Below are 19,747 nucleotides of genomic sequence, written 5' to 3'. Positions count from 1 at the left end.
TTGCACCCAGAATATAGACGTGTAGCCCAGAGTAAACGCCGCCGCTTGTGCATATGCCGAATGAAGAGAACGCTATGCCGCTATGCGAGTGCGAGAGCCGAACGTGTGGCTTGCGGATTGGTAGCTTGTGATGACGATTTGACGAAGGAAGCAAGATGAGTAAAATTCAGTTGCTGTTCACTGTCAGCATGTCCACCGCACATCAGAGTAATGGAGCCGAGGACTTACTAAATCTCCAAAGGCGCCAACCCATCAATACTATACAGCCAATTCCCTCCCTGCTCCTCCCTCGCCAGCCAATCGTACGGCCAAAGCACCAGATGGCCCTGCACCATCTGCATCAGGTCATCCGCATCACTAGGATCGATGATATCGTCGCTGGCGTGGAATTCCCTTCTCGAACTGCGAGTTGTTGCCCTTCTCCTCCGTTTCTGTGTAGATGTGTTACGGTTGAGGGCGTCGGAGTAGGCGACAGAAGGCGGCGGCGGCACTTTCGTGGTGGCTTCTGAATCAAAGGTTGTAGCATGCTTCAGCTCATTGGAGGTGCGTAAGGGGGCTTTTTCGTCGATGGTCGTGTCAGTGTCAGCGGCACTGGGCGATCTTGGGCGCTTGTCTTTAGATTCTATTGCCTGTCGTGCAATTTGTGCCTTGTTGGCTTCTTCGGCCCACTCTTCGATCTTTCCCATGGAATGGTTTTTGTAGTGGTTGTCTTTCTGGCTGTCCTTTTGGCCCAAGCTATGCATGAATTTCTCCCCGAATGTCTCGGCTTTGCTTTCTGCTTCGCCGGCCTTCTCGCCAATGGGTCCTAGTAGACGAAGCTTGTCAGAAAGACTGATGTTGCCTGGAGGTCCACTAGAGCCGGGAGCATCTTGCTGAACTCGGTCCTTGCTCTTGCCGCCACCTTGTGCTTGGGAGAAGCGCTCGGCATACGCTGAGTATTCTTTGTATTCTTTCCAGGATTTGACGTCGTTGTCTGGCATGCATCGGAAGACTTGCCGGAAGAGCCTGGTGTTGTTCTCCGCTACGGTATGCCAGGTGTCTAGGAAGAAAGAATCGTTGAGTGGGTCACGCATGCAATCTTTGTCGACGAACGGTCGCTTCATATCAGCCACGAGAGGGTTCGTGATCTCAGCCGCCTTCTGCGATGGCGTCCGTTGTATAGAGGGTCCACCAATGTCGGTATCGTCGGTCATAGGCAGAGGAGGAAGCGTTGATGTTTGTGATAGCCCAAGTGTTGCAGTGCTAGTTCGAGCTAAAGGAGGTGGAGGTAGCGCGGCATTGCCTTTGCCGTCGTCGTCACCAACGGGAGTGTATGACCGTTTCCGTGGTGAATCTTGTTTGTTCGGTGATGTTGGTCTACCTTTTGCAGCGTTGGCATCTTCCGGCGATAGCAGCACCTCTTTGCCGCCAGTCTTTGCAGACACCAGGCACGTATCACGACGACCAGCTTTGCCAGCGTCCTCTTCTCGCTTCCATGCATCTATTCCCTCTCCAGCGACGTCCTTCTTGTGCTCCACATTGTCGGTGATGCGAGGGTCCACGGTGAGCTTCTTGTTTGACTTCAAATTAGGATTGTTAGCCTGCTCCACTGGAGCATCATAGTTGAAGCTGGACATTCTCTCGGCCTTCTGAATGGCCTCATCCTGAGCTCGATGTTTGGACTCTAGAATCTTATCTGCAGTATCACGATCCATGGCCTCCTTGCTGTGGAACTTGTTCATGTCGTCTTCCCACTGTCGCTCTTTCTGGTCCCTCTCCTCTTGCAGGTCATCTTCCAAGATTTCGTCAACGGCAATGCCGAGATGTTCCCGCATGAGGCGCATTCGCAAGGTGTGAGCAAATCGACCAACGAGATATGGCTCGCCGTTCATAGTTGACCAGAGCATATCAGTATCCCGGACCACAGCCGCACATTCAGAATCCCGAGAGCCCAGCATCGAGCGCTCATTGATATTCGCTGAACCAATGATTGCTATTCTGTCATCCACGACCATGCACTTTGCGTGGATGTAAAGCTGCTCTGTCACGAGCTGCTTGGTAGGTCCGATCCGGCCCCAGGAACGTAGGCTGTAGAATTGGATGTACTCCTCGGGCTCGATGCCTTGGGCGCGTACTCGACCGAAAATAGATGCTTCTCCTCGGCATATGCTCCGATATTGGCATTGCATAATAAGTCGGATACTTGTGCCATCCTGTTGATCAACGGTGTTCTGGAAACCGGGCATTAGAGGAATGACTATGACTGCACGCCAGTCTTCCCTTCTCTGCGAGGCTCTGACAATACGTTCGACAAGAGCATCACCAATATTATTCTCGATTCGAGTACCCTCAACCTCGCAGCTGCTGATGAAGAATTGGTTCTCAATATAGACAAAGTGCTCCGATTGCTCAATCGTCTTGATGTAGGCGTTCATGATGCTATGCTCAGTATGGTTTGGCGTCCCCAGCGACCACCAGCAGGCGGACCGCAGTATCTGCACTTCACATGTACCATTTAGTCCTAGAGCTTCAAGGTCTGCTGGCTGGAAATCTGGTGGCGGCAATAAGAATGGGGTGGGCCGAGTTGGCTTGCGTTGGCGTAGGATGTAATTCCATCGTTGCACGAAATGCCTAGTCAGATCGCGGGCGGGCTGGCCTACAATTTGCATATGTATGTCATGCCATGGCATCCGAGGAACCTTGGATCTATCGTACATCTCTTCGTATGGCTTTTCTAGAGCATAGAAGTCCTGAATTCTGGGATTGGAGTAGTCCTTGCCCGGCCAAAGCTGACAGTGATCAGCATCTTTCGGTGCGTCAGACTCTTCGAAGCCGGTCAACTTGTCGTCCACAACTGAATGCTGAGGAGTGTCCCATCGACCGAAACATAGATCGATTCCACCAACGAAGGCCACTATGTGATCAACAATGCAGATCTTCTCGTGATGAGCCCAGAAGAAAGTATTTTGTCGGAATTGATTTGGTGACCGTTGGACAAAGACATTGTGATGTAAGTCAAGAAGTGAAAATTTGGTGTATTCTGAGTCGATGGGGATGGCGGAGTTGATATTGCGGTACATTATGACGAAGACTTTGACTCCTTCTCGTGCCTTGCGTTGCAGTAGTCTATCCAGTCGCCACTTCTGACTGATTGCGGCAGGCCTTCGCATGTATAATTCTGGGCTCAGCCACCAGTCGTGTATGTAGATGACATCCTTAGCCATGCTTATTGCTCTAGACACGTTCCACATGTAATCTCTGCCGTCGACTAGCCACTGGGCAAATACATTAGATCGAACAGGAGCGAAGCTGTCAAAACGCTTGGGTTTGGCCCAAGAAGTAGTTGTTAGCATCCATTTGATCGACTCTTCGAATTGGTGCAGTTGCCTTTCAGTCTTGGCCAGCAGCTTTAGCTTTCTTTCCGAATTGCACAGCTTCAAGCTATGGTGCTTTGGATGTGACGCCGATTCCTTTGCGGCCTTTGCCATGTCTTTAGGCTTCCGCTCGCGCAGGCTTCTTCTCTTAGTCTGGACTTGAAAGCTGGAATCTACCAAAAAGACATCGTATATGTTCATCTCTTCTGGAGAGTCTACACAGACAAGGTAGCTGTGACGAACAGAAAACCACTTGGGACCATGACGACCTGCAAGCAGGGACGGTGTCCAAGCTTTTCGGAAGTCAACACCCTTCCCGGATTGTATGATAAGAAGTCCTTCTTTTCCGTGGTAACTTCCTTCGGCAGCAAGGCGCACCCCAAGAGCAGAAAGCTCGAGGAACTTGCACAATCGATTACTCTCAGGCCGAAATATGAGATATCGAATCATCTGCTGGAGATAAAGCTCAAGCTTCTTACGTTGCCTTTCTGGATATGCGTCTTTGCGCGCAGGAGCACTAGACCCCTCTCCGCCGTGCAGATTCGCAACACTTGACTTTCGCTTCGAACCCCCTAAGGAAGGGCGTGCTTTCTTCTTGCTGGAACGTTCTGCTTCACTTGCCTCACCGCCACTCGGACCAGTCCCCTCACCGTCTTCCTCGTCTTCAGAATCGCTTTTGAGACCTCTCGCATCCCGTAGATACGGGAACGCACTCCTTGGAAAACGAGGCAGCTTCGTACGTGCATCAGCATTCTTCAACCTGACATACTTTTGAGCACCGATCTGTATCTTGTAGCGCGTGTGTAAGGTTACGAAGTCTCTAAGCGCGCGGTGTATCACCCATTTCATCCTGGTCAATCCATTGCCATATTCCATTTCGATTCGAAAAATCATGTGACGTTCACCGGATTTCGAAGAGACCTGCTGGCTGTCCGTCAGTCTGACTTTGAGCTGTTCCAACAGTATTGGTATCCGCTTGTTTCCATGTTCATCTCTTTGGAACATGCTCGCAACTATAAGCGCCGCAGGAACGCCAGCTGTGAGTTCAGCAAGCAGCTCAGCAGACTTGGCATGATCGATGGTGTTCTCAGCTTTCCGACGTTGACCCATCATTCTCAAGCCGGCTTTCAGTTGTCGCCATTTCGCTGCACTCATTGTTGTAGCACGCTCGCCTCGGTGACCTTTCCATGGCGAGAAAGGAGAAGATTCGGTACCGTCATTGCTTGTTCCGAAACCAGTAAGCCTCCTCAAGTTGCTCGGTCGGCGTTCTTCGGTAGAAGGTTGCTGGCTTTGCTTACGGCTACCTGCATAATTCATCCCACGTGCACCCTGGACCCATGCACTACCCTTGCGCCAAGCGTTGGCTCGATGGATTTTGTCGCGACCTTCATCCTCAGAGACTCCTTGGCGTCCTTCTGCGGGCAAATCTGTCATGGTTGCTCTTCGTGGGAGAAAGGAGGGACGAGGTTTGCCTGTTGGAGTCATGGAACTACTGGACAAGAAGCCTGGCCTCATGTTTCGAGGCATCATTTTGGGGGTCGTGGGGGCCGTCTGAGGCCTTCCATCCTGTGGTCGTCGACTCTTCCGCCTTTTCCGATCCGAGGAGCCAACAGTATCATCCTCTCCAGTGCTCTCCTCTGCATCAGCGTCGAGATCACTTTCTCCCTCGCCTGACGTAACATTCATGGGCTCATCCCCCTCTGAGACATGTGAGACCTTCCGCTCGTCGACAGAGTCTCGACCAAGGCTAAAGCCGCTTGATGTCCTCTTGTGGGACTGCACACTAGGCGGGCTGGCGAAAGCCTTGATCTTATTGAACAGTGCTCCTCCCCGGCGAGATCTATTCACAGTCTCATCACCAGCAATGTTACCTGAACCAGACCTCCACTGTGAACCTGACTGCTCGGTTTCAACTGCTGGACGCGAGAACTGGACACTAGGTGGGCCTTGGAAATTGGAATCCTCCGAGCTAAATTTCGCTGGTTGGTCTTGCGGTCCGCTGGCATGATCCGCTGAAGCTCTTCGTAAAAGTAATTGGTGTGCAATGCCGCGCAGGCGCGGTACATCTGTTGAAGTGCTGTTTGTTCCATCCTCATAGGTATCGACACTATTCCCAAAAGGAAAACCGGTGGCTTCGGAGGTTGTAGAAGGACATACCAACGCGTCCGTCTTGGTGGAACCGTTCAGCTTCGAACGTTCTTGACGAATTGGAGAATATGTGACGCCTTTATGGTAATCTCTGGCACCGGCGTCTGATGGTTGCTCTGCAGAGTTCTGCGCCTGCGCCAGGCGTGGGGCAGGGGAAATGCTTCGTGGATTGACTTCCGCCATTATGACCAGTCTCGATCTCTTATAAGCGGGACAAGCAGAAACCCTCCTTCGTCAAAGACCGTCTTTCTTGTATGCATCAGGCGGATATCTGCAACGACACGTGCTGGCGAGAAACCAATCAATCCGTCTTCCCTGCAGTCCACAAGTGCGCGATCAATTCTGAGATACGAGATGTCTCAGGATTCGGACGGTCCTTGAGTTTTGTAGAGCGAGCTTCACGGAATTATTGGTACTTTCGAGGAATCAGCAGTCCAATCCATCTCTTCTGTTCGGTGCTCAGGCCCACGTCAACAGTCGTTCAAATAATTGAAGACATCTATGACTTGGTTCTAGGGTTCTCGAAAGGCAAAAGACTTGGCATCACGGCGAAACTTTGGCCGATGACCGATGGCCTTAGCGCGAAGATCCCATCGAGCATGGAAGTCTTCCTGCTAATAAGGTATTGATGAAACCTATTGCGCGCTAATGTGATGCTGAAAGCTGTTGCGTGCATCAGCAATGGACTTGGAAGCAAGTGCCTGCGAGAATCTCGAAACCCTCTATGGCGACAGATTTCTTCAGCGTACATATCCACCAATACAGCAATAAACAAGTCTCTAAGGCGATCACAATATGACACCAACAGGCCCGAGAGGCGGCGTACGGATCTACCCAGGTATTCTCCCCAAGACTCTGTGTCAGATAGACTCCCGCGAGATGGAGAACGGACTTTTGGAAAGCGAATGGGTGGATTCGATGCTCCGCGCGGACGGACACCCAGGCCCAACCACCAGCAGGAAACGGACGTCGAGAACGTCAGGGAGTCAGCAAGCATCAATGAGAATCAGAGAACGCAAAGACGACTTCGGAAGCCATTGCGAAGGAATGAAAAGGGCGAGTTCGACCGCTCCACTCGAGGGGCTAGATACGACTACACTACCCACCCTGAGGGCACCCGCGCCCTCCGTCGAGCGCTCAAGTACGGGCATGAGGTAGAGCCTGCCGTACTAGGCCGGTCCAACTCAGCCATCCGCCGAGCAGCTCACCGCAAGGCTTTCCATGGGGACAAGAACCATACCTCGGAGAAAGACCTCTTCAAGCGCGCCCCCTTTGACCGTACATCTCGTCGTGCAGCTACACCTGAGCATGAAGAAGAGCAAGAGCATGGACTTTCAATGCCTGAAGAATTGCAGGATGATATGGACCCGTCCACGGAGCCTCATAGGCCTCGATTCTCAATGAGACGACCTCCCGATAGACTAGACCGTGCAACATATGCAAACCGAACCTCTAGCGCAAGTAGTGGCACTCTCGAAGGCTATGGAAGAGAGCTATCTCAGATTGATGACGAGCAATCACCACATCGAGGTACAAGCGTTCCATTGAGTATGCCATATACTACACCGGCATCCGAATTTCTCTATGGTACATCTGTAATTACAGCAGCTCTTCTGTCATCACGAAGGAAGCTCTACAAGCTCTACGTCTACGGTGGAGATAACAGAGAAGTCCATGAGCAGGATAGAAGGATCCGAGAGTTAGCGTTGAAGTGTGGCGTAGTCGTTGAGAGAGTGAAAGGAGATTGGCTGCGGTTGATGGATAAAATGAGCGCAGGAAGACCTCATAATGGCTACATATTGGAGGCGTCTCCACTACCGAAGCTACCTGTCGCAGGGTTCCGGGCTGTTGGAAAGCGGAATGGAGCGTTTCATGTCATCTTGGACCACCAGTCACGCGAGGACGAAGCTGTGAACGGCACAAGCACCATCATAGCGTACGAGGTCGGCTTCCCAAGGTATCCCTTTGTGCTCTTACTGGACGGCATCCTTGACCCTGGAAATCTTGGTGCGATTTTGAGGACTGCCTTTTTCCTCGGCGTCGACACTGTTGCCATCTCTAACCGCAGCAGCGCTCCCGTCTCTCCGGTTGCAATCAAGGCTTCAGCTGGCGCTTCGGAGACCTTGCCCCTTGTGTCAGTAAGCCGGCCTGGAAATTTCATCGACGAATGTAAAAGCAACGGTTGGAAGATCTACGCAGCGGCTGCTCCAACCCCTGGCAAGCGGACTGGGGTCGGTAACTACTTCTCCACCTCTAATCTGGGAAGCCCCCTTCGGAATCATCCATGCCTCTTGATACTTGGCGCCGAAGGCGAAGGCTTGCATTGGAACATACAGAGAAAGGCAGATTTCGATGTTGGAATTGATGGCCCAAGAAGTGGGCAGGGTAAAGTCGATAGCTTAAATGTCAGTGTTGCAGCAGGCTTACTGTGTGAGGCGTTTCTCCGTAAGCCTGCTGGGCGAAGGGAAGTGGATGTAGATGCGCCGGTTGATGATGTATCATGGACCGTGAGCCCAGGACATGGTGCCAAGGTCCAGGTGGAGAATCGAGTCTTTTGAAATTCCGTTGACATTCTGGATACCCAATCTTCTGGCATAGATTGACTGTTGTAACATGTAGAACTTAGACTCTGCTCCGATAAATAAAATGAAGCATGTTGATTAAGTAGAGTGTCTTCTTGATGCTCCTCCAATGGCATTACTCGTGTTGTGCCGTTTGATGTGCCTCACCGCTGGCGCGCGGACCGTCTCTCTAGATTCAGCCTAACCTGTTCGAAAGTGACATGTGCCAACCACTCGAGAAGGTTTAGTCTGGAGAGGGGAAAGGTCCGGTGCTCACGAGCGTACTTTTTGTCCACCGAATCGATCGCACAAGTTGACCAAATACAGTCGGCAGAGGTGAGCCGACCTCAGACTGAAGCTGATGCTCTCGACCGGATATCGTCCAGCCCGATCATGAAAAAGACGGCGACTTCTCCAAATGACATCAGCGCCAACTGACATCCATTGAATGTTTCTCATAGTTCGCTTGAGGCTGCTAAGCCATGGCCTCGACATTTGAAGGCACACATTTGCATGGTGGCGCGGACTTCTATCTTCATCTTCACGATGGCGGCCACGATGGAAACAGTAACCCTTCACCGAAAGGTCACCGACTCAATGGTGAAGATGATTCAATGCTCAACGGTATGTAGGCAGTTCCGACTATCAGGCACGGGGGGGTCGACAAAGTCTATGTCGTGATTAGCAGAAGTCGCCAGCTACACCATGGCAGGGAACATCGACGAGAATTAGAGAGCCCAACCTACTGCCATCCATGACGACAGTCGCAAAGACGTTCGGTTATCAGGGGACTTTGGAGACTCTGGCTCCAGATGTTGGATTTGGACATCACTATACTTTGCATCCATCAGTTGAATTCATCCTACAAAGCTCACTAAGAGATCTCCGCCTACAGGACTGACAGATACGAACTGAGAGGTAGATCACACCGATAATGTGACTGAGGCTGAGCAGGCAGGCATAAGGGGTATCAAAGTTTATCAAAGACCAACTGGATTTCTATAAAGCGGTACATACAGTGTATTCTTCGGGATTTACAACAGACTCCTCCTCAGGGGTTGAGGACCTGGGGCTCTCCTACCCTGTCTTCCAAGAAAACATCTGTGTGTGTGTGCGTATGTGCAGCACCAGAAAATGGCCCTGAATGTGCACGATTCATTTCTCTGCTGGTATCAAAAGTGGTATGAAACACGTTTCGGGAGCAAAGGTCTCTTCTTACTCCTCGAACCCGATTCATACCCCAAGTTTCTCTAACTCCGTAACGTGCGCAGGCGGGTATTTTTCAGGACATCATGTTACAGTGTTGCATGCAGAAGAGAGATACATCCAGACCCTAGTCAAGCTCCTCCACCAGGGCTTCCCGAGGCTACGGTGAGATTACGTCTAGTGCCTCATTTTCTGATTGTATTTAATTAAAGTATCCAGGATCATTCCCGAACACAGCTCGACAGAGGCTGCACTTGTAACCGTCCTCGACGGCAGAGAAACTGTCGTGATCATCACCGCCTACCCCTTGTCGCTGATCATTGACGATTGGGCTGGGGGATCCATCAAATCCTGCAGCCTGTGCTTTCCCAGTACCCACTTCCTCCCTGGCGTTTCGTGTTTGGTGGCATGTCTCTTTGGGACCAAAGGACCCTTCTCGTTTCCTTGGCGCGTTTCGTGACCTAGCAGTTATCGTGATGATGTAGCGCTGATGCATGGAATACGTGTAGAGTCATTAGCAAAACTACACACGATAGGATAGCATTGCTGAAGGCAGCAGCATCGGGTGACCCAAACTTCTTCCAGGTTCCGACAGCGCTCCTCGTTCCACACAAGCCGAACGAGGCGGCCAGGATGGCAAAGGCAAAATGCAGCTGTTGTATGGGTTCTGCCATTCGTTCTATCTCCTGCATTGGGTTCTCTCGAACACGGCTGTAGGCAGGGCCTGCTGAACTCTGGACAGCTGACGCAGACAACCCTAGCAGATATTCTTGGCGTGCACGGCAGGACTTTCTTCAAGGAAGCTTCGTGTGAAGGACGGCTCATCATAGGTCCAAGCGCCTCAGCTCACATTCCAGAAGTCGTTGAATCGAACACGCTCTCCATGAAGATCCTTGCGTTTCCGAGAGGCCAGTATACCGGAAGTCTAGAGTGGACGTAGATCAGGAGAGACGTTTTTTTAGTTTTGGCTCTGTGAAAAATGTCTACTTTTCCTAGGTAGCCGGTCAAACGGTCAAACACAGGCCCGGTCGTCTCTCATTGGGCGCGGCTCTGCTGCCCCTTTTCAAGAATGAAGTCGTTTTCATGACAGTCGCCTTTTGAAACATTCAAGGTAGTATTACGCCTGGAAAGAGGGGGTTGAAAAATCTGCTTGATCTTCCGCAGTAAACGGCAGATGATGACATGGTTGCATCGCTGCAGTAGGCCTACCCTGCAGTCAACCTTATATGCGTATGCAGCTCACAGTACCTTACAGTGTTTCGCCAGCATCGTAAGATGGCTTCACTTCGGCCTTGTTTCGTGTTTTCACTTTTGTTTTTACTGCCCGATTTTGCACCACTCGGGTGGTGAATTTTGCCGCCCTCTCGGTGCGGGACCGTTTCTTCACTTGTCATGTGCTGTCATGCGGCCGCCCTACGAAATAAATTCATTTCGCGCCTTCACTTGGTAGGCAGTGCAGTACTCGTAAGATTCATTCCGTCCCCTCTTCGACAGTGAATTGTTTAAGTGATGTGACTAGCCTTCTTCATCGGAGGGTATTTAAACCCTCTGATGCAACCAACCTGCTTCTTTTCTACATACTTCTTCCTTCCTTCCTTCCTTCCTACAGCAAACACTCCTGAGCAAACTAGATATACCTCTTTGACAACAATAAAGCTTCAAACAATCTATATTGTGAAAGATTGACCACCACGATCAGTCCATCAACAGAAAAAGGTAGCTATCAAACGTCCTTCTTCCGGCCGACACATGGCTAATGACATGAGCAAAGACAACCTACTGTTGCTGTCAAACTTCATCGACTGCAACATAGCATCACTCCGACCTCAGCTATTTCTTTCAACACTCATCTATCACCACCATAGATACCTACTTACTCATCTCTTCAACACACGAAATCCAGTTTATTCGAAACATCGCCTATCAACATCTCCTTCAAATATACCACACCCCGAAGGTATATTAACATCTCCAACATGAACACCAGTATCAACACTGGAGCTCAAGCTCCCGCATCGCCCGCTGAGAGCACCAAGGCTCAGCATCCGGTCATGTCGGAGCCTCTACGACCACGCTGGTGCGTCCAGCGCGACGACAACACCGTTGTACCATTGATCGCGATAGACGAGCTGCCCGATTCATTTATCCTCAAAGGTGTCCCTATCACGTTGACAGTGCTCGAAGCCTTAAAAGCTCGCATGGAGCTTATCACCGGAGACCACCCAGCGCACGGTCTCCGCTACCAGCTTTACCAACCCATCAACACTCAGACCGCCGCACATGAGGAAGGTGACGATTATGGATCCGATGATTCACCCGCCTCAGAAGGATCTGAGAGCTCTACTCAGAAAGGCTCTGCCGCATCGGACAAGAAAGGGAACAACAATGCTGCTGGTAGTGGGAGTGAAGCATCTAAGTCCAAGGACAAGGGCCTGGTATGAGCGCACACATGTTCCAGCCATTCCAAGTATTTCTTTCACTATGCACATGCTAACATTTATCTAATCATTTTAGAGGACACCAGCGCTCACCACCAATGACACTAGTATCTTTGACACCATGGCAAAGAAGGGAACCATGGGAAAGAAGGTCTACTGCACCTATTGGATCCAAACCGGCAACTGTAACTATATGCAGGAAGGTTGCAAGTATAAGCACGAGATCCCAAAAGACGAAGATACTCGTCGCGCGATTGGCTTCCGAGAATTCCCGAACTGGCCTAGAGAAGAACTGCCTATCCAAGCTAAGCCTGCCCCAGCTCTTCATAAGCCTTGGCGACGTCAGGACGGGAAGTCTGAGCATCCAGGTGTTCCAGGCGCTCTCCATCGCGCCGTTGCTTCTCCAGTTGCTGCACACGGCACCCCAACCATCGTGGCTCGCGGTAATGGCCAGGTGTCAGCTGGCGCTTCGACTCCAGGTCCTGCTGCCAATACGCAGTACAATCCCAACGTTACTGCGTTCATGGCTCCCCACCAGCATTTCCCGACTCATGCAAACCACGTGGCTCAGCAGCGTCCATTCTCTCAAGGTGGTCAATCCTTCCTTGGCAACGGTTCTGCTGAGAATTACCAACAGCGTTCAGCTCAGCACAACGCTTCACCACCTTCATATAACCAATCTGCGCCCCAAGCCATAAACGGTGGTCACTCTGGCAGCTCTTCGCCACCAAAGCAGCCACCCATCAGCCGTCCAACCAGCCTGGGACAATCCTCGGTCGGTCAACACCAGAACCACACGGGCGCATCTACACGAAAGGTAGCTCCGGACTACCACATCATGAATAGAGCTAGCGGAATTTCTGGTGGCGGCGCACCTGCTTCAAGCGGCAACCAGGCTCCAAACAACGCCCGTCAGGGGTATAGCGGTATGCCCAACAACTGGAACCCGCAGACCAACGCACCAGCTTCGATGGACATCAGCTTCATCGCTCCTTCATCAGCGTCAACCCGCTCCGGCAGCCAAGCCGTCTATACTCCCACCTATACTCCCAGCAGCGCCTCCGCCCCACCTAACCCCAACATGGGCAACAACGCCTTCGGAAGCTTGACCGGCACCGCCGCGTCCGACTCTCGCGCCAGCACTCCGGCCCACTACATCGGCAACGTCCCCGTCAAGGGCAGAGGCCCCGTCCAATTCGGTCGCGACTCCCCGGCCCCCAGCACCGGCGGCGCGCGGGACCCCCCCTTCCCGGCCCCCGCGCACGCGGAGGAGTCCGATGCCACATCCGTCACGTCGCCCCCCGTCCAGCACCGCGTCTTCTTCCGCAAGCCCGGTCAGCCCGAGTTCGTCACCAACCCGCCCGAGCCCAAGGGCGGCAGAGCGCCGCACGGGCTGAGGAAGCATGCCCGGAAGGTGCATGCGGCGACTGGGGGCAAGAGCGCGAAGGGGAAGATGAGCGGGAATGGGTACGATGTGCTCGTCGATGTGAACGATCAGCAGTGATCGTGCGTGGGGAGGGTCTGGTGGCTTCGTCGGAGATGAGCGCTGGGCGTTGAGCAGCGAACCGCTGATGATGTTTTTTTTTCTTTCTTTTTTTCTTACCTTTCGTTACCTCATGCGTGCTTGGGTGTTGACTCTCACACGTTTTATCCGTCGGTTTACAAGCACACTCATGACTGCCACACTCACCGTGACACGAGGTGTCTCAGACCTTCTTTCACATCCGCTCGGCCATACGCTCGCCCTCTCTCTCTTCAGAGATGGCTGGCTCCGCAGCCCCCTGTTTCCTTTTTTTCCCTCTGTCGGTGCGGGGTGGCGGCCGGTTTTCACTCTTCCATTCGCCGATAGGTTTGTGGAAACCTGAAAAAAAAAACACTAAAAAAATAATTCCGAGAGATGGAGCGTGCGATGGGGTTATTTGCGTTAGATAGGTGGATAGACTGCGGAGGGAATCTAGCATGCTTTTCACTGATGGGGATTTCCAATGAGTCGCTTGTGAAAATGTGATTGTACGGTCGCTGGGGGTGTTCTGTACATAGGAGGCACCTCTACCTAGCCTCTACCACATCCAAAGTGGCCCGCCATCGCGATGTTGTATATACAATTCACTGTCGAGTAGCCATAAGTACCATTGCTACGTCCTCATCCTCTGCCTTCCTCCTTTCCCATACTTCCTTCCTTGCTGCGCGTCCAACAACGCCTTACTTACATCTCTAACCGGTAACCTCTTCATCGCCTCCTCCACCACCCTCACCCCTTCCACCAACTTCCCTTGCACCTCCCTCTCCTTCTCTTGTTCCAACCTCAACTTCCTATCCTCCTCCAGCCTCGCCTTCTTCTCCCTCGTCAACTTCCACCCCTCCGGAAACTCCACCTTGGGCTTAAACTTATGATGTCGGAAATCGAGCGGCACATCCTCAAACGTGTCCGTCCCATCCTGCGCCTCCTCTATCAACGTATCGACCAAGTCGCCCAAGTACCGTTTGTTCTGTGCCGGCGTCTCAAACATCTCGGAGCTCATCTTCACAATGTCGGTTTCGGGATTGTAGCGCGATCCGACCAATTTGATGAGTTTGATCCTTTGCGGTTCGCTGAGGGCGCGCAGGTCCTGCGTGCAGAACTCGAGAACGATCTTTTTGGAGCCCGGGTGCGATTCGCCCATGTAGGTCGTGTAGCGGAAGCGGAGGGGGTGGTCGAGAGGAGGCGGAGCAAATGGTTTGGCCAGCTCTGCGGAGACGCTTGTGTCAGCTGAGGCCGCGTGGTTTCAATGGAACATGGGGAGCGACGTACTGCTAAGCAAAGGCATCTCCCACGCAGCTATCCTCGCGTAGTGTCTCATCTCCCTATGCTGCTCCAGCTCGCCGTGGCCCAGCGACGTGATGTCGTCGCCCTCAAACTCCTCATCTTCGCCCGAATCCTGCACCTCCACTTCGCCCATGGCGAACAACCCGGGTTTTATCCGCGGCACGGTCGAATCGTCATGCGGTACCTCTTCTGACGTCTCGTACGCTGCTTGAGACACCTCGCCCTGTAATACGGATTCGACTTCCGGGCTGGTCATGTGGTTGTGCATTTGCTGCGCTTCTTCGCGCCATTCCTGGCGACCTTCCGGTGAGAGGGAGTTGTAGGTGGAGCGTTCTTCGGAGTCAAGGTCCGAGAGGGAGAATTTGAAGGGCTGGCGCTCGGATTTGTGGCGGGGTGCGTAGTCTTCTGAGTCGTCTCGACGGCGGTGGAGGGGTGTGGTGTGGAAGGCTCGGTTGGGACACGTTAATAGAAGGGGTTTTCTTCGCACTGGTATCTGTGATGTATATCGAAGAGCTGTGAAGCCCAAGCGATTGGCGGCGGCAGCCATGCGAGCTTTGCAATCGGAACTTGGTCTTTGGTAGCTCACAGTTGATTTGGAGAACAGTTCTTGGTGGCTGAGTCATCTATCTCAGCCTTACGAGTACCAAGCTGCCACTGCCACTGCCACTGCCGTGCTAAGCCCAGCACGATTGGTTTGGACTTGTGTTGTATCTCCAACAACCATGGTGGTATTGCGGCATGAAACGAATGCTACGTAATATAATAATAATATCCCCTGGAATCTTTTCATGTCATACTCGCTGTTTTGCCCGGGCGGACGGCTCTTGCCGTCTTCCGGTCGCCTTTTGCCCTTGTTGTCACACAATAGGCGCCTTTCCTTATCAAGCAATTTCGGCCAACACAAGTTTTGGAAGTTGTGCCTTGTGCATGGACCAGCTCTTGCCCTCGTGGTTTCATCAAAAATGCAGAGAGACAAGGGTGCGGACATATTGGAGCAAATCCTGCCTGTCTGGTACCAAATGGGAGCCACACTCCGTACCCCAGGAGCAGAAAGCTCTCGTCTTCCGCCAGCATTGTCCTGTTACTTGGGTAAAACGTCGTGGTCGGACAGCGAAAGCGTCGGTTTCTCCCCATTCAGAACGCCCACTATGCCTCCGGTATGTACGTACATCTTGAAATGAACCCCACATGGAACGCCAGTCGGGGCCACAATCTGCATATCTCGGGACCAGGGATGCTACGCTACATCTCCAGAAATGAATCCTTGTTACTTAGGTGAAATGCCCATGTTTCGGCAGCGAAAGGATCTTGCTGCTCTTCAAGCGTGTCTCATTTGACAATCTATTACCCAGAAAGAAGGAGACTGAGTCCAAAGTCCGCGCCGTCTCGTCAAAAATTGTTCTACGAAACAATTCCCTAACCCACAGAAAGTTTCAGGTTTTTGTTCAGTTAAGACGGGCAGTTTCTGACTGCGTAGGTTAGAAAAGTGGCGCATGAAACAATTTGCTCGATGAAAGGGATTCGACTCTATCTTTTGTCAAGGCCAAGCGCTCTCCATTCTCCTACCTGTGGTGTGAACAATATGAGACCGTCCCGTAACATGTTTCCGGTCTCATACCTGGCTTCCGTTGTTTCGAAAGTCAGGCAGCCTCATATTGAGTATAAAGAGAAGTCCGGCCCTGCTCTTCTCTTGTGTCTTTACACAACAAGCATACCAAAAAAGCGCACATAGCATTCAAGCGTACGACTTTCACGCGCACTCAGACTCCACACACAGCATCCACGCATAGCATTCATACGCACAGTTTTCACAAGCAGTACCAGACTTCACACTATTCGGAAACCCTTAGTAACAACAACCAGAAATCAACCGTCATGCCCCACGCAACCGGACCCTCACCCTCAGATACCTTTGGTTCCGATCCCAGCGCTCAACCACCACCTCACATTCAGGTTCCTCCGGGTACCCCCGCCTCTGAAAATCCCCCTGGCAGCAACTCCCAAAATGGCGCGACCGACCAAGCGTCCTGGTCCTACGGCTACGTGAATCCCCGCTGCTACGACTCTGCCCCCGCTGATGAATACGTTGAAATTCGCCTCAGAACCGGAGGACCTGACGTGGTGCTTGAGGGCGAGCCGGCGGCAGCGGCTAGGTTCAATGCAGGCCCCTGGAGCGATGACCTTCCTGTCAAAGTCTTGTTTTCTAACGGGTCGAGAGCGGTCTTGAGGGTCGAAGCATGGAGTGGTGAACTGCCGTCCGGGGAGATTTGAGGCGGAATCTGGCGGAAAAGGAAAGGGTTGGTGGGATGGAATCTCTCGACAGCGCCGAGGGTTGGGGTCATCGGGTTTCCTTTCGCCGCAGGCGCCATGACATACCGGGCAACGATTGACTGCTTCGATCTTTCAGCCTATAGCGTTCGCTTTCGGTTTAGGGCTTGAGATCCTGGGTATCTTGTCTTGAGCCTGTCGGTTTGGAATTCCCGGAACATACATGCGTTGCTTTTCTCGGATGTCTGGTTCAAGCCCGAACACTCCATTCACACTCTTTTATACAGACACTAGTCAGACACAGCACCTAATGCCAAACAAAATACTCGTAATCCAAAACCGAAGAGCAGAGAAACCTCTCTGGCATGTCTCGTTTTAAAGTCTATCACCCAAAAAGAACGACACCGGATCCAAAATCCGCGCTGCCCCACAGCCTCTCGCTCAATCCGTCCCGTCTCGTTGGGCGGTCGTCCGATGGTAATCCCATCATCGTTCCCGGCCCCCTGCTCAATTTGTGCCGTCTCATCAGGCGGTCGTCCGGCGGCGAACCCCTAGTCAATGCAAGGCTCCAAAGACCCTGTCCAAACGAGGCGGGCAGCTCCTGCCATTACGAGTCGCAGCACCCCTCTTTGTCTCATTCGCTTCGATACCCTACTCAGTCTTTGCTGCTCATACGGCAGGAACCCGTTGCATGAAGCATTTCATCCAACGCAAGGTGCCCGAGTCTCTGTCTCGTCAAGGCGAGCCACACTTTCTTTTCTGTATGGTGTGAGTAATATAAGGCCGCCTCTGCTGATTGTAAGGCTGGAAACCGTTGGTGCCGTTTCATAACGCATTTCACCCATCCAACGAAAAGGCACCCGAGTCTCTGTTTTGTCAAGGCGAGCCACACTTTCTTTTCTGTATGGTGTGAGTAATTCGAGGCCGCCTCTGCTGATTATAAGGCTGGAAACCGTTGATGCCGTTTCATGAAGCATTTCACCCAGCCAAGGGCACCCGAGTCTCTGTTTTGTCAAGGCGAGCTACGCTCTCTTTTCTGTATGGTGTGAGTAGTACGAGGCCGCCTTGAGTCGCCTTTTCCTGTCTCTTCGTTGCCTCGAAAGGCTGAAAGTCTCATGATGGGTATGGAAAGAGAGGTTCTCCCTCTTCTCTTTTGTTTTCATATTCAGCAAGCGCACACAGCATCCATACACACAGCTTTCTCACACATCCAAACTTCACACATAGCATCTAGACACACATCTTGCAAACCCACAGCGTCCACACACACACACACACACACACACACACATCCGGTCTCCACGAACAGCACCCACACGCACAGCTTGCACACACACATTCAGTCTCCACGTACAGCACCCGCGCACACAGCTTCCACACATATACACTCCGTCTCCCCATACGGCAGAAGACTCTACAAAAGCCAAACATCCTCCCCGGCGACACCGAACCTTCTCACATCAACCGCGATGTCTCAGTCCAGTTCCGACGTCTTCGTCAAACTCGAGCGTCCCCCCGTGAGCTTCAGAGATTACCGGCGCATCTGCACGGTGGAATTGACCCACGGGCCTGCCTTTAAATGCAAATGGGTCGCACTCGGCGCCAAAGATTATGAAAATGAACGTCTACCGTCAGAATTAGAAGGCTGTGACCTTGGCCATCTAACGATTGAGGGCGAGTGGTTTAGGCAAATCACTGACGACGGCAAGAAGAGCTTCCAGGATGGCGACTTGTTCAATGTGGCATGGTCACTGCGTACAGACAAAATCATCTGGGCCGCACCTAGGGATTCGGGCCCACATTCCAGGCTAATTAACAAGGGGTTCTGGTAAGGAGATGAGGTGAGAAGGGGTGGAGGAAAGGGCGGGGTAGGATCTCTAGGCAGGGCCGAGGGTCAGCGTCATGTGGTCTCGTCTGGACGCATGTACGAGGGCCTGCCGATCGCTGATGGACTGCTTCATTCATTCTTTCAACTTGGTCGGGACCTAATTCCAATCAAAATAACTGTAAGACCACAAACCCAATCAGCAATGCATAAAGTAATGGGAAAAGAAATCTGCCAGGTGTGAAGAGTTTTACGATACCTACAAGATCGTTTCACTGACAGTCGATCGCAAAGCGTACCTCATCCAGGTCTCATAAACGCCATGCTACCTTAAACACTCGTCCTTCCGCCTGCTCTACCCAATCTCCCACTCAACCCGTGCGGCCGTGCAGCCCATATTCCCCAACAGAGTAACACCGAAAAGCGGACGAGACCGCCAGCGGATCGCGGGGTGCAGGCCCCATACTGCGTCCCACGGAAAAAAAAGCCCTCTCGAGCCAGCCATCAAGAGATCCGCTGGGGATGAGTGACTTTGGATTCGTATTAGACGGCACGATATGATAGGGAGGAGTCGGAAATCGTCGGGGAATTGCGGGATGCGGCACGCGCGCTCCCTCGAATGAGAGATTGGTTGAGCCAACCGTCGGTGCTTAGAGGGTTCGGATCCGTCTTAGACGTTGTAATATAAAACAGACAAGCCAGAAACCGCCTTATGGCTCTTCATCGTCCCCCCCCCCCGTCGATACCCGTACGCTTGACCGGCGCGTTAGGCCTGTGTCGTTCGTTCAATTACAGCGTTTCCAGCTCCATCTCAGCGCCTTTTGCGGAAAACAGAGCACAAGGATATGGCCTCTGCAATTGGAAAGGGACCCTCAGCGGCGCCGTGCATTTTCGATCCAGCGCAGATTTTGCTGTGGTGGAACAGGGAGGTGGGAGGGGTAGCCGCGGCCCCTGTGTTGTGTTGTGTTGAGATAAGAGTATTCCCGCTAGCTAAGCGAACTTTGGATTGATAGAGGTTGGGAAGTCACGAGCGAGATCTGGCTAAAGGATTGCCTGGCCGTATTGACGTTCGGATTTAACTGCTGGAAGAAGGTGATGGTGGTAAGACTTGGTGCAGCAAAAAGGGAAACGTAGACCAAATA

The 19,747-nt window shown here is 52.2% G+C and overlaps 6 protein-coding genes across 6 annotated transcripts; 4 read left to right on the top strand and 2 right to left on the bottom strand.

Annotated features, from left to right (window-relative positions):
* Positions 1-166: 166 nt before the first annotated feature.
* Positions 167-5,684, bottom strand: HO173_011329 (uncharacterized protein; the record flags this gene model as incomplete). Its single annotated transcript, XM_037313210.1, has 2 exons — positions 167-173; positions 229-5,684. 2 exons carry the CDS (start codon positions 5,682-5,684, stop codon positions 167-169), a joined length of 5,463 nt encoding a protein of 1,820 aa, XP_037159875.1.
* A 470-nt stretch (positions 5,685-6,154) lies between these two features.
* On the top strand, positions 6,155-8,059 carry HO173_011328 (uncharacterized protein; the record flags this gene model as incomplete). Its single annotated transcript, XM_037313209.1, has 1 exon — positions 6,155-8,059. One exon carries the CDS (start codon positions 6,155-6,157, stop codon positions 8,057-8,059), a length of 1,905 nt encoding a protein of 634 aa, XP_037159874.1.
* A 485-nt stretch (positions 8,060-8,544) lies between these two features.
* On the top strand, positions 8,545-10,208 carry HO173_011327 (uncharacterized protein; the record flags this gene model as incomplete). The annotated part of the gene is made up of 5 exons (XM_037313208.1): positions 8,545-8,686; positions 9,334-9,433; positions 9,488-9,678; positions 9,854-9,932; positions 9,986-10,208. The coding sequence occupies 5 exons, from the start codon at positions 8,545-8,547 to the stop codon at positions 10,206-10,208; spliced, it is 735 nt and encodes a 244-aa protein (XP_037159873.1).
* Positions 10,209-11,244: 1,036 nt separating this feature from the next.
* HO173_011326 (uncharacterized protein) lies at positions 11,245-13,210 on the top strand (the record flags this gene model as incomplete). Its single annotated transcript, XM_037313207.1, has 2 exons — positions 11,245-11,703; positions 11,783-13,210. 2 exons carry the CDS (start codon positions 11,245-11,247, stop codon positions 13,208-13,210), a joined length of 1,887 nt encoding a protein of 628 aa, XP_037159872.1.
* A 631-nt stretch (positions 13,211-13,841) lies between these two features.
* HO173_011325 (uncharacterized protein) lies at positions 13,842-15,059 on the bottom strand (the record flags this gene model as incomplete). Its single annotated transcript, XM_037313206.1, has 2 exons — positions 13,842-14,434; positions 14,498-15,059. 2 exons carry the CDS (start codon positions 15,057-15,059, stop codon positions 13,842-13,844), a joined length of 1,155 nt encoding a protein of 384 aa, XP_037159871.1.
* Positions 15,060-16,112: 1,053 nt separating this feature from the next.
* HO173_011324 (uncharacterized protein) lies at positions 16,113-16,783 on the top strand (the record flags this gene model as incomplete). The annotated part of the gene is made up of 2 exons (XM_037313205.1): positions 16,113-16,183; positions 16,363-16,783. 2 exons carry the CDS (start codon positions 16,113-16,115, stop codon positions 16,781-16,783), a joined length of 492 nt encoding a protein of 163 aa, XP_037159870.1.
* Between the last annotated feature and the right edge of the window lie 2,964 nt (positions 16,784-19,747).

This window comes from Letharia columbiana, assembly GCF_014066305.1.
Source record: "Letharia columbiana isolate WasteWater2 chromosome Unknown Sc0000061_s0, whole genome shotgun sequence".
Taxonomy (NCBI): Eukaryota; Fungi; Ascomycota; class Lecanoromycetes; order Lecanorales; family Parmeliaceae; genus Letharia; species Letharia columbiana.
The sequence above is the reverse complement of the archived record's forward strand: the minus strand, read 5'-3'. Positions and strand labels throughout refer to the sequence as shown.